At 36.3% G+C, this 14,864-nt stretch overlaps 1 protein-coding gene across 1 annotated transcript in view; it reads left to right on the forward strand.

The window, feature by feature from the left end:
* The first annotated feature begins 229 nt into the window (after positions 1-229).
* LOC124616139 (myosin-VIIa-like) overlaps positions 230-14,864 on the forward strand; it is a 388,269-nt gene continuing 373,634 nt past the window's right edge. Inside the window, exons 1-2 of the mRNA XM_047144413.1 lie at positions 230-296; positions 530-643. Of these exons, the coding sequence (XP_047000369.1) occupies positions 276-296; positions 530-643 (135 nt within the window). The 5' untranslated portion in view covers positions 230-275. The remainder of the gene's footprint in view (positions 297-529; positions 644-14,864) is intronic.

Below are 14,864 nucleotides of genomic sequence, written 5' to 3' on the forward strand. Positions count from 1 at the left end.
ATTGCACTGAGGAAATTGCGTTCATACCATATCAAAAACATTTGTGATGCCTATCCCATGTCACATACCTTTGATAGTGGTTGAGCAGTATAGACAGGAGATAAAGTTATCTCACTTTATCATTAGGGAAGATAAGATGTATTTAACAGACAAAATATCAGATGCTTACACTGTTATCACTTGCGTCAGGATATTTCCTTGTGGATGACATGTAGTACATCATTTATAATGTATCATTAATGTTGATTTTAAGTTTATTGTGAAAACTTTACATCATGGCAAATTTTACTGTATCGGTAAGCTATATCACATAATATCATATAAAGCTATGTTATTTAGTAAATTATCTGTAAATTTTACCACAGGCCTAGATTGAATTAGGAGCAGAGTTGGTTTCGTACTGAAGGGATATGTTAACACTATTGTCTTGAATGCTAGATATGGAATATCTCTCTTTTATACACAATAAAATTTTGAGTAATGCTTATCTGGATTGTGTGTAAACTAACATATGTTGATAATTTTTCAGACTAGTCATTTATGGATTAGACCTGAGGGGAAAAGAGAATTTGACGTTCCCATTGGTGTTAAAGTACTATCAACAGAAGGAAACAAGGTTAAGGTCCAAGATGATAGTGGAAAGGTAAGTGTTTTGTTTCAAGTAAAGTAGTTACAAAACACAACTGTTATAGCAGGTGATTTAGAAAATTTCAGAATAGTAACAAATATGAATAAATAAATAAAAGTCAGGCCACTTTTGGTGAGAAATTTGTAACAATTAGTTTGTGGCACCTCACAGAAAGTACCAGAAATTCATTGGCAGTAAAGATTCTGCATCTAACAAAGAAAAACCTGTCACTTTATAGTTAACTTCTTTCTGACAATTTCCTTATCCAATCTGAGCATGTGCTCCATCTAATAACCTTGCCGTCAACAGGATGCTAAACACAGTCTTTCTTTCTCTGCATAAAGTAATTAGTGTCATGTTTCTTCATGTTCTATGTGTTGAAGGCTGTACAATGGTAATCATAATATTCATCGCTCCACCGTGGCCTGTCAGTAGAAAGGCAGATGGTCTGAAGCAAATGTATAGTATTGGAACAATGTAAATAATTTACCTCCTCAAGTTTTTATCTACAAGAGGAAATATGTCGATACATATATAATGAATATGGCAGAGCTTTTCAGTAACTGTAAGGAACAACTTACGTTTTCCTCCTATAATGTTTCTGCTTGTTTTACAATAGCAGAAGCTAATGTTTCTGCTGCAAGTTTATTTTATGTATATAAAAATTAACAAACCTGCAGAAAACCAATTACACATGCAATTTTTTGTTCATTGGGCATGTTATATATATCAGCAATCTTTTTTATTCAGTCTCCACATTCCACATCATAATTTTTTTGTGAAGTCTACATCTACATCTGTACTCTGCAAAGCACAGATGTATGCTGCCTAATGAACTGAAGCTAATTATAAGCTAAATTCCAGAGTATGAGATTCAGGATATTTCAGTGATGTAGGATATAATAGATATGACAGTTGAATGTTGTCTGTCATAGGTCATGGAGATCACAACTTTATCATTCACATCGTTATAAAAATTTTTCACCCTAAAGCTGACCTATGTTGGGGTGGATGTGCAGTTGATGGAAAAAACTGAAAACTGCACAGGTGACCTATGAAGGTACATGCTACATGCCAATGGAACAACATCCACTTTAGCATTGCTGCAGCAGCATCACTTGCCTGATACTAACCTTTCCTTTTAGTGCCCTGAAACATTAAACTCTAACTAACAAACTTTTATTCAGTGAGAATCTGTTGTGCAAGTCTAACTTTAATAATTACCTTAATTTTCATCACACACACACACACACACACACACACACACACACACACACACACAAAACACAAAAATTATAAGCACCAGGTAGTACATGTTTCATGTCATTAAGCACCCAACTCAATTAATTTTGTGTTTTGGGCATTGCTGTTGTGTCATCATTAGTTAACATACTGCACAGATTTCCTGACTGTAACAAACAGCTCTCATGCTGAGGTGGTTTTTTACTTCACCATTGTCCCTTCAGTAACATTTAAAGACTGTTAATTATTAAAATAGTGTACATAATTAGTTTCTAACAGCTGTTTCTCTGTGTTGATGTGTACCTTTACTCATTTCTGAAGGACCTCCTCCATGATGAGATCCACAGAACATGAACATACATAGGGTGCCTCGTTTGTCTTATGTAGCATTAGGTATCTATAGAGCTATTTAGAGCTGCAAGTGACATGGAAAGCACTGTCAAGATGGTTGCCAACATTCAGAATGGATAGGAACCAGAAAAAGAAGAAGAAGAAGAAGAAGAAGAAGAAGAAGCTTTTGGTATCGGGCACTACACTTAGTACATATAGCTGTGTTTACACAACACAACACAACGAAGTAATTAAAAACCTGAAAGTCTTGAGCATTGGATGTTGTGCTCTAAATATGGGAAATAAAGCTATGCTTAACATGACATGACACAGCACAATAAAATAAAAAACAGTATGGAAACTCTTGAAGTTTTATAAAATGGGAACTAATTCTGAAGTGAAGAAGAGCTGTGAATAGGTAGGTGTTGTAAGATAAAAACATGCTTACATCACCTAGAACAGCAGTCCAAGGTACATTGCAAGTTAATGCTGAATCTGGGTCAGACCAAGGCGTGGTGGTATTATTCCTACAATTAATTAATGTGATTACAGTGAAGTTAGAAAACAGATTAGAATATCAAATGAATCTGGAATTGCAAATAAGGACTACCATCAGCTGTAGAACAGAATGATGACAATGAAAATTTGTGCCAGACCGGGACTCGAACCCAGATTTCCCATTTATCTTATGCATGAATGCATGCATGCATGTCCAAAGGGACTTTGTATCATAATTAGAGTAACACAAGTACTGCAGTATCAAAGATTAGAATATTGCTGCTAAGATGAAAAATGAGAGGAATGTGAAAAAGTAAAGACATACAGACAGGAAAAGAGAGTAAAACACTGGTGTGAAGCACCAGAAGAAGTAAAATGTGAACCCAATGAAAACAGAGGATACAGCAACACTGCAACATCTAAATATAAATTGAAAGAAGATGGGAGAAACTGAGTACACACTGGAAAGTTGGTTGCCAGTTGAGTTTCTAATGTCTGACGAGAAGAGCCTATTCATTTTTACCCAGTTCTCCCCCTCTCACAATCTTCTTCCCACGATTACCTCATTCCCATCCATGAATAACTCTTTTCTTGGTGAGCATGCTCAATCAGAGGGTACTGCGTAATGTGGTTACACACTGTGCTGCTTCATTACTATTGAAAGTTTTTTCATGAATGAATATTTTATGGTGCATTGGAGTGTGCAGTTTTTAAAACTTCCTAAGAAAGTAAAACTGTATGTGTGTGTGCACATGTCCAAGTGCATGCTCTTGTGTGTGTGCCTGTTGACTACTAAATGCATGTGACAGATATATCTATCAGTATTTCATAAATAATAATATGGAAAGGATAAATTGCTATTCACCCCACAGAGGAGGCATTGAGCTACAGACAGGCACAAGGAAAAAGAATGTTGGAAATATTCAGCTTTTGGACTAAATTCTTCATCAGAAAAGTCATACACATTCATACAAATACAGCTCAGACACACATGGCCACTGCTGTATGACTTTGTGTGCTAAGGTATGACTGCGACTCTGCAATATAGCTGGGGTCGATAGTGGGGATACGGAAGAGACATGGTGGGGTAAGATGCAAATGCTGCCTATGGGAGCATGTAAGAACTGGTAGGGTCAGGAAAGGGCTGTCAGGTGCAGCATTGTGAGGCTGTCTTGTGGAAAGAGGGAAGGGGGAAGGGAAAAAGACTATGCAGGTGTGTTGGCAGGATTGGAGGTGTGTGTAGTACTGTATGTAGTATTTCATAAATGTTAGACAGTTATCAAAGTGTCAATCTCATCTACACAGATGATGCATGGCTGATGATCACGGGTATAATTAAACATTTCTCTAATAATACAAACATTTCCTCCAAAATATTTATCCACATATACAATATGCACAATCAAAAAAAAAAAAAAAAAAAAAAAAGACATTTAGTGTAAGCATTGTGTGTTATTAGCAGACTAATTAGATTTTCTCAAATCTTTACTACAGGTGATAGGAAATCTTAAGAAATCAAAGCTAAATGGAACTATTTGTTGAGAATCTGGATTCTGGTATTGCAGATTCCTGGAAGTATTATGAAACATAGTGATAACACTAAAAGTAAGACTTCAGTCTTGTTGTTGTTGTGGTCTTCAGTCCAGAGACTGGTTTCAGAGACTGGTTTGATGCAGCTCTCCATGCTACTCTATTGTGTACAAGCTTCTTCATCTCCAAGTAACTACTGCAACCTACATCCTTTGAATCTGATTAGTGTATTCATCTCTTGGCCTCCCTCTACGAGTTTTACTCCCCACACAGCCCTCCAGTACTAAACTGGTGATCCTTTGATGCCTCAGAACATGTCCTACCAACCGATCACTTCTTCTAGTCAAGTTGTGCCACAAATTCCTCTTCTCCTCAATTCTGGTCAGTACCTCCTCATTAGTGATGTGATCTACCCATCTAACCTTCAGCATTCTTCTGTAGTACCACATTTCAAAAGGTTCTATTCTCTTCTAAACTATTTATTGTCCATATTTCACTTCCATGTATGGCTACACTCAATACAAATTCTTTCAGAAAAGACTTACTGTCACTGACACTTCCTGACAAATGAAGTTCAGGAAGGGGGGAGGGTGGGAGGTGGCAACCTTGTAGTTGGAATATATAGATCAGCAAGCTCAACCACTGAAAGCTTTTCCATGGAATGCTGCTACTGCATTTAGTCACAGAGAAATATGCTTTTGTAGTAATAGCATGAGTAAAATATAGATATAAAGACAGACAGTGGTTATACAAGAAGTTTTCATGATATTGTGGAGATGTACAATTCATGTACAAAATCCAGCAAAATTTCCAGAGACACCAAGCACATTAACAGATCGCGTTTTGTCAAATGAGTCTACAGACAGACAAACACTTTAGGATGTAAATACTGTTGTTACTGACCATTTTGGACAAACAATTGAACTGTGAAACTGTATTAAAGTGAGGACAACATAGTGAATGAATTTAGACAAACTAAACATGATAATTTAAGTAGGATAGAAATTTTTCTAAAATTGATTATGTTTAAATACAGACAGTGTAGAAAAGCGCTGAGAATCATTCTGTGATATATTAAGGCACCACATAAATATAGATTGTCCTAAAGTATGCAGAACTATTAGTGATAAATCAAATTAGAAATGGATCACCAGGGAAATTAAAAAAAGGAAGAAATGAACTCATCTCTGAGAGAATAGTTTTACTAAAACTGAAAGTGGCTCATCACCAATTGAACATTATTTCCCTGTACAGCCTAGAGAATTGTAAATTTACCGGATGATCAAAAAGTCAGTATAAATTTGAAAACTGAATAAATCATGGAATAATGTAGATAGAGAGGTACAAATTGACCCACATGCTTGGAATGATATGGGGTTTTATTCGAACCAAAAAAATACAAAAGTTCAAAAAATGTATGACAGATGGTGCTTTATCTGATCAGAATAGCAATAGTTAGCATAACAAAGTAAGACAAAGCAAAGATGATGTTCTTTACAGGAAATGCTCAATATGTCCACCATCATTCCTCAACAATAGCTGTAGTCGAGGAATAATGTTGTGAACAGCACTGTAAAGCATGTCCGGAGTTATGCTGAGGTATTGGCGTCGGACGTTGTCTTTCAGCATCCCTAGAGATGTCGGTCGATCATGAAACACTTGCGACTTCAGGTAACCCCAAAGCCAATAATCGCATGGATTGAGGTCTGGGGACCTGGGAGGCCAAGCATGACAAAAGTGGCAGCTGAGCACACGATCATCACCAAACGACGCGCTCAAGAGATCTTTCACGCGGTTAGTCATATGTGGTGGTTCTAATAAAACCCCATGTCATTCCAAGCACGTGTGTCAATTTTTACCTCTCTATCTACATAATTCCGTGGTTTATTAAGTTTTCAAATTTATACTGACTTTTTGATCACCCGGTAGAATGAAAAGAGAGGCCTCCTGTGAGCAGTTACAAGATGTTATCAATCTGATATCTTGAAATGAACTTGCTGTCATAATGGGAGATTTTAATGCTCGAGCTGAAAATAGTGCCATCTCTGAATTTAAACAGCGATTTAATGAAAATTTTGTAAATGAGAATGGTGAAATTACGATTAGCTTATGTTCAGGAAATGAACTGAGAATAAATAACACCTTCTACGACCATAAAGAGCAATATAAATCGTTGGTCAGTGCTAGACGTTAGGACTTCAAACTGCCAACATAAGGAGTGATCACAGCCTATTGATGGCAAAAATCAGATTGCATATAGGAAGGAACAAGATTGCTAAAGAACCAACCTTAAAAGAAGAAAAATATAATACACAGTCATTATGGAATGAATCTACAAAATTTTATATCGGAAATGGCTAGCAGAGAAAGTGAGAGAGCAAATCATTAGTGCAGAGGATTATGTAGATCCAGCTTGGGAGAAATTGAAGAAAGTATTGAAGCAGCAGCTCAGGAAGCACTAGGTGCATATAAAGGCCCAAAGAGCATGGTTGGGAGATTATATAAAACCAAAACAATTCATTCTCTCAATAAATGAATTGAAAATGGAAAATACTTGAACCACTAAAAAATAAAAATACAACAGTTTCGATGGGTGGCATATTGGCAGAAATTCTTAAACACTGTCTTAAATATCTTGCAAAGTCTCTGACATTATTGATAAATTTAGCAATGAAAGGAGGAGTATTGCCAAAATGCTTTAGAAGGAGCAGGACAGTAACAGTATTTAAAGGAGAGTATAAAGGAGATCCAGAAAATTATTGACCCAGAACTATCACAACTATTCCATCTATGAAATACTGTGAACAGACAGAATAATAAACTTTATAGTAAGTAAAGTAAAGCAGTCATCAATCTAAGCTTTACTAGGCATGGTCCTTTTGAAAGTGGTATGTAGTCACCTGTCTCTGGTCTCTGAACTGACTTATATAGCCAGTTACAGTGGGACCTACAGAGCGTATACCTTTACTTGGCCCCTGAGTGGAGTATGCTGAGAGTGGAAGCGTGGGATCAGCTCATAGCACATTGACTGCTGAGATAAGCTCTGCCTCCTTTTCCCAGAGTAGCCAGTTTGCAACTTGTAAAAGGAATGAATGTGCAACAGGTTAATGTGTTGTAGAAATGACATGAAAGTTGATGACAAGACTCTACAAGGAACAGGTACAACCCCTTCACTCACTTTTGTAAATAACATTAACAATCACTAAGCACAACAGTGCACATGATGAACACTATATTCCTGATGCTGCTTATTGTTACAGTATACAATACTGTTATGTAGCTAATCTTGGAAGCGACCACAAACATTCCAGAGTGGCTTGAAGTTAGCCAATTGCCATCGATCACAGTAAAAGTGTGTGGTTGGTATAGTTTAATATGGTATCTGAGTCACTGTGCATCATATCATTTTTCACATCAACAAACATTGCCAAAAGTGAAAGAGCTAGGGTTGACTAGGGATCAAACCCAATACATTTGGATTTGTGGTCTGGCACTTTACCACTGACGTAACAAACCAGCTATATAGAAAAACTTTCTTTAGAAACAAAACATCTTAAACAAAGCACACCATGGGTTCAGAAAGGGGAGGTACATAAAGACTGCTGTGGTGAAGTATGTGACAAACATTATCGATGCCCTGGATGATCAGAGGAAAGTATCTGGTTTATACTTAGATCTTCCTAAAGCTTTTAATTGTGTCTGATATAGAATTTTTCCAGAGAAATTGCATTGCTTGGCATAAGTCGGAAAGCTGTGGATATTATAAAAAGAAAAACATATGTAGACAGCAGGTAGCAATGTTCTAAAATAAAACATAAATTTGGAAATACTGAGAAAAATGTCCACTTTGATTTATTAGAGATGAAATATGAAGTAGCTTAGGGTTCAGTGCTAGTACCACTGCTCTTCATCTTGTACATAAATGATATATCCACTGCAGTAATGGGAAGGTGATTCTGTATGCTGACAGCACAACTTTACTGGTATAGAAAAACAGAACATGCACATGGCAGAAAGATGTTTTAGAGAAAATAGCATATTGATCAATAGGACAAAAAAACATGTAAAAAATTTCAAACATAACTGTCAGCTCAGAGGATTTTGTTCCAAGCATTGAGGATGCAGACACAGAAGAAGTGGACTTTAATAGTTTTCTGGGAATAGAGATGGACAAATTTCTGACATGGGAAACATGAAGCTTATTTTGTAACAGACTGCCACTTGACATAAAGAACATGAAGGAACCAAACACCTTCAAAAGAAAATTGAAGGAACATCTCATCGCTGGATGCTGGTGTATGATGAAGTAATACTTGAGCAAATTCACAGAACAAAGGTAAATTTAAAACTGGGAATGGTGCTAAATACATCGTCTTGATTTGGAAACCAACTTCCAGAGGAGGGAAGAAGGGACTACTAAGCACGGTGCTGGAAATACAGAAGAAGATAATTTACAGACTAATTGTTTAACTGTGTTTCTGATGCTGTTTATTAGAGCAAATATGTTTAAAAATAGTTTTCCGGTTTGCATAAATTCCTGGTATTTTTTTCTGTAGTATGACATACTTTGTCTACTGTTTCTTGTATCTAAAATATTGTGTTTTAATTGTGTCTACTCCCATATCCAAAGTAAACATTGTGATCTGGTGAAGAGATATTGGCATCCATAGGTAAAGTCATTTTGCAGACCTTACAAAAGATGAAATCTGTTGTTGTTGTTGTTGTTGTTGTGTATTCTGTCTAAAAACTGGTTTGGTGCAACTCCCAATGACAGTCTATCCTTTGCAAGTATCTGAATCTCTGGATAACTATTGCAGTCTGCATACTCTTCAGTTCAGTTTAAACATACTTACTGTAGTCAAGCCTTAGTCTCCCTCTACAATACTCACCTGTAGCTCCAGGACACATCCTGTTGAGAGATCCTTTCTTTTTGTCAAGTTGTGCCAAAAATTTCTTTTTTTTCCCTGTTCACCTCAGTACATCTTCATTAGTTGTCCTATCTGTCCATATGATAGTCAACATTCTTCTGTAGCAACACATTTCAAAAAATTCTATTATTTTCTTGCTTGCACTGTTTATCACCCATGCTTTACCTCTGTTCTGGGTATAAGGGTACAGTACCCTTGCAGATTATGAATGTAACATTGTTGTTGACACCAGAAGTGCTGTGCAATAGGCTTAGCAAACAAAAGGGCAGTACACTTCAGTCTTCAGTGTGAAACGGACAACTTAAGCACCACTCTGTTTCACGATTTTACTGAATTACATTTTGGCACATTTTATTAACAACAGATGTTTGTTTGTAAGTGTTTGTATGTGGGAAAGTTGATGTATGTGAATAAATAATGTTCAAGTTCCAACAAACTGACCTTGTAAATTAATAGTGGAAGAAACTTCATTCACAATAATAATAAATAGATGTTTGGGGATCAACATAGTTCACCAAACAGGAGAAGGAGTGTAATCAATGTAGTCATTGACTCCAAAAATCACTATAGTGATTGACCCCAGCAAACATTACAAAGGCTGTACTCAAGAAAAATAGTTGCAGAAAGATCTTTCTAACACTTAAATCTATATTAATGTTAAAATATTTCCCTTTTTAGAAAGCATGTCTCTCACTGTTACCAGTCTGCATTGTATATCCTCTGTGCTTCGGAAACCATCAGTCTTTTGCTGCCAAAATAACAAAATTTGTCTACTTTTAATGTATATGTCTTTAATTTAATTTCTGCAGTATCGCCTGATTTAATATGATTAAATTCCTTTAACTTTGTTTTGCTTTTGTTGAGATTTGTACTGTTATCCCTTTTCAAGACAATATCCATTCCATTTAAATGAGCTTCCAAGTAATTCCTTGTCTTTCTCCAACAGAGACAAGCTGTAAGTTTTTATTTCTTCTTCCTGAACTTTAACTCCCTTTTCAAATTTTATTTCTTATTTCCTTTACTGCTTTCTTAACGTAGTTTTTGAGTAATAAGGGGGGTAGACTCGTAATACTCCCTTCCCAGCTATGGCCTCCCTTTCATGTTCTTTGGCTCTTGTAGTGGAGAAAAGATGAAGTGCATTGGTTTAAAATGTAACCAAGGTGAAAAATAAATCCATTTTTGACATAATGAACATAATATTGCACTACCAGGGTGGGACCTATTCCCCTTGTTATTGTATATGAGGCTGACTGCTAAACTCTGAACAGATGAGATGTTGATCCATAGAAAAGACTGATTAGTTGTTGACCCTTAGGAAAAGTTGTTCAGGAGAACCCTAAGAAGCCCATATACTTCACACATACAAGGCCACTCTCTCCCTGTACTCTGGTGCACCATCAACTCCCTGATACTCTATAAATTGGGCTGCAGTGCTAGCTGAGAGGCTGACTGTATTTGTGCTCTTCATTTATTATCTGTCTGGCAAAGGACTTTTTATAAAAGAACACCTTTTTCAATGTTTCTGTTCACTGCATGATGCCATTTTTATTCAGTGAACAGTGGTCCTCATACACATATTTATCTTTCATTCTAGGTTTTCCATTGCCATTTTTATCTTCCATTATTACAACTGTTTGAGGGGTTGCATTCATAATTTTCTACAATATTCTGCTTTTGAGTGAAACTGATGTTGAAATTACTATATTAAAATTACATACATTTACTCTGTTTGCTAACTAAAGTATGAGTGTCTGTTTGATGTGATGTATAGTCTCCTCAGAAATTACGTACAGTAACAATTTTCCCTGCCAGGCTCATGATACATGCCGGTAATAATTTTGATGCAATTAAACACATTGTGCATCTTATTGACTTCAGTATTGGTTTGAAGGTTGGGGGAGATACTGAGTGACTATATGTTTTTTGGTGGCACAAACACCTAATCTAAAGATTTGGGGTATGATCTTCAAGTATTTCTAGGATGTTTTCCTGTTATTTATTGCTTCTTACATGTCTGACAATGATTTGGAAATATGAAGAATGTCAAATTGCACTATGGTTCAGTGTCCACATTAAACTATAGTTTTTCTTATTACTGGATGTGCACATCAGTTTAAATGTCGAAGGAAGGTGAGGGCATATACACCGTCTCTGAATAAGATCATGCCTAATAAAGCACTACAGGGGTTCAATGATATTGAAATCTTGTGAGTTTGTGGACCACTCCAGATGACAGAAGTTTGTCTGAGTTCTTCAAACTACCTCAGCACCAGATATACCAGGGGATGCATTGTGCCACATTGTGTGTTGACTGTTGTTGTACTGAGTGGTTAGTTGCTTCATAATTAAGCAGTTTTTGTTATGTACCTGTTGTTGAACTCAGCACTGTCACTGACTGACAATGATTTATTGTGATCCAATATCATTTATGATGTTGTAGTGTAAGTTCAACACGCTGACAAACTGTCCTGTAGCAAATACTTAAGGATTCGGTTGTTTTATGTTGATGGCTACAAAGTATTTTGTGACAGAATCTTTGGATAAAAAGTTCTGAAGTTCATATTTGATGTGGCAAATTTGCCAAGAACTTTCATCCATTTTATGTTCATGTTTGAGTGTTCACTCACTATGACCTATTAGTATCTTTATATACTTTACAAGGTTGGTTGTAGTTAACTGCTTGTTCAGTGTTGAAGCATTAAGTTGCTTTTCTGGTTTGATTGTGATAGTTTACAACTGGTTTCAACTTCACATTTCAACTACTGCTCCTAGAATCCATTTCACAGCTCTTCTTGTCCTCACAAGATGTCAGTCACTATCATTTTAACATTTCCTTTTTAACATTCCCCAACCTATACCTCTTCCTCCTTCAAGGAAAGAAATAACAGTTCTGTAAGCTAGAATATTTTCTTGTACTTTTATGTATGTCTATTGACAGTAATAAGAATTTGGCCTTTTGAAGGTAATAACTGGCCAGAAGTTGTGTGTCTCAATTTTATAGTTTCTCAAGTGAATTTTGCTTTTGATAAAAATATTGGTTTAATCATTTATCATAATTTTTTTCTGTTTTCCATCATTCCTCCATTGCTTCAAAATTCATAGAGGTATGTTCCATCTATGCAACTAAATGAAAGGCAGTTCGTTTATTGCCATATGCATTTAACTTCATTTATTTGTGAAGCATTTTCAGTGGCCTTTAATACATGTTCCTTTTTAGACATGTAATAAATGTATTATGTGGTGGTTACAAAATGTTATTATATTACATTTGTGGTGGGTAACATATGTTTCTTTTTATACATGTAATAAATTTATTATGTGGTAGTTACGATGTAACATAGTAACATATTGTATCTACCACATAATATGTTTATTATATGTATAAAAAGAAACTTGCATTAAGGCCAATGAAGATACAAAAAGCAAAACACATATGGCAATAAACAATAGTTGCATAGATGGAACAGATCTCCATGAATTAATCAGTTATGTTGTAGCAGAGATTTTTATACACAGACAGTCACAAAATATATAAGCTTTGAGAACCAGAGGTTCCTTCATCTGGCTGAGTGAAGGACAACATTGAAAGGAATGATGCTAAATGCAAATTAAATGGAAGAAGTCACCCAGGACAAGAAGTCAGAGAAGGTGTTTTAAAACAATATAAGAAGGACATCGCCAATGAATTGCTGCAGGAAGACAAAATAGACAGCACAGAAATTAGAAGCAACAGAGAAAACAGTTTGCAACCAAGATATAAGGAAAGGGCATATTAAGAGCAGTGTAGCTGAAATGGAAATCACTTAAACAGGAACTGGAGAGAGAGAGAGAGAGAGAGCAAATAGTATAGAAGAAGTGACTCAGGACACAAAGAACCACGAGATAGGTAGATAGATAGATAGATAGAGAGAGAGAGAGAGAGAGAGAATGGATGATGAACTCAAACCAATGATAGGTACTGAGAAGGGGATCAAGAAGTGCAAGGGATATAGACAATGACTGGAGTGGCTAGCAGATATACGTTGGAAACCAAACTGATTTTGTGAAGCAAATTTCCACTGTTAAGTTGTTTATGGTCAGTTATTTAGAATTAATGAAGTAATGTTTGTTTAATAACAACAAAATAGATTATACAGTGGCTGCTGACATTGTTATTTATGATCTCTCATCCTTTTATGAAGCTCGTTACATTGTATTCCCAAATTATGTTATTCACATGGATAATGTAAAGCAATAACCCACTTCTTGGCAAGTAAAAGCTAGCTTTACCATCCGGGAAAATTTTACACATTTTCTTAACATTTCTGAAGCTCTTGGAAAAACATGAATATCGTGCTCCTGAAACAAAATCTTTCAATCTTGGGCTAACATCAGGAGAAGTATTTTCAACACCAAAAATCTGAATTCAAATGAGTCAGACCCTGTCTTTCTTCTTTTTTTCACAGGCAGTTCAGTACCAACAAACTAAATCAAGTAGCTCAATTTGGAAAAATCTTAGCTTTAAAAACCTAGACTGTTAATAAAACATTCATCATGTGAGAGTGGAGTGTATGCAGACATGACACTGCTTAACATGACAGGCAATGTGTCACTCTATCTTTGCACAGAGCTGTACCTCATCTGCATCAGCATCATTACTCCACCAGACATCTCAAGGAGTGTGTCAGAGACTACTTCTGGTACCAAAGTACAGTAGGGTCCCATTAATCCGAACTAATTGGGACTGAACCTTGTTCAGATTACTGATTTGTATGGATTAGCCGGAATTACAGTGATGAGTTTCTAGAATGAAGTATACCAAGCAGATAAGTAGGTACACCATGGTAACAAATGGGAACAAGTGTGGGAACAATGACTCACTCTCACTCCCTGACCTTGTTGTTGTGCATTGTTGAGACCTTTGTAGTGGCTGAGGTCAGTGCACTGCCAGTTGGCTCACAAAGCGCTTGGTGGTGTTAGTTATCAATTGCTGGCATGCGTGTATCAGTTGTATTGTATTTGTTCAGGTGTAGTGGTGTACGTATTTTCGTCATGAGTAAACAGAAACATACAACGTAACTCTCAAAGAAAAACTGAATGCTTTGAAGTGGATAGACAATGGTGAGAATGTATCTAAACTGGCAATGGAATTGGGTGTTGGTAAAGCAACCATTTGTGACTGGAAGAAGAACCGAGTGAAGCTTGAACAGTCCTGTGCAACTTCTTTGGGAAAAACACTCGAAATTCTGCAGACTTTGAAACAGTCCCAGTACGATAAAGTGGATGAAGCTCTTTTCCTTTGGTTTACACTGGAAAGAGAAAGGGGAACTCCTTTGAGTGAAGCACTGGTTCAGCAGAAGGCTGTTTACCTGAACATGTTAATGAATGGTGATGAGTGTTTTAGTGTGACTACGGGTTGGTTGGACAGATTCAAAAAACACCATGGAATCTGTCAGCTAATGATTACTGGAGAGAAGCTTTCTTCAGACTGTGATGCAGCAAAGGAATACTTGGGTGAGTTTGAAAAAATGATAAAAGAGAGAAAGTATTCTCCCCAACAAATTTATTATGCTGACAAGACTGGCCTGAATTTTAGGGCATTGCCAACAAAAAGCCTGGCATCAAAAGCAAAAGACCATGCCCCTAGTTTTAAAATGTAAAAGATCATGTGGCTTTATTAGCATGCAGCAATGCTGCTAGTGATCACAAGCTGCCTTTAATGCTTATCA

This window comes from Schistocerca americana, chromosome 5, assembly GCF_021461395.2.
Source record: "Schistocerca americana isolate TAMUIC-IGC-003095 chromosome 5, iqSchAmer2.1, whole genome shotgun sequence".
Classification (NCBI taxonomy): Eukaryota; Metazoa; Arthropoda; class Insecta; order Orthoptera; family Acrididae; genus Schistocerca; species Schistocerca americana.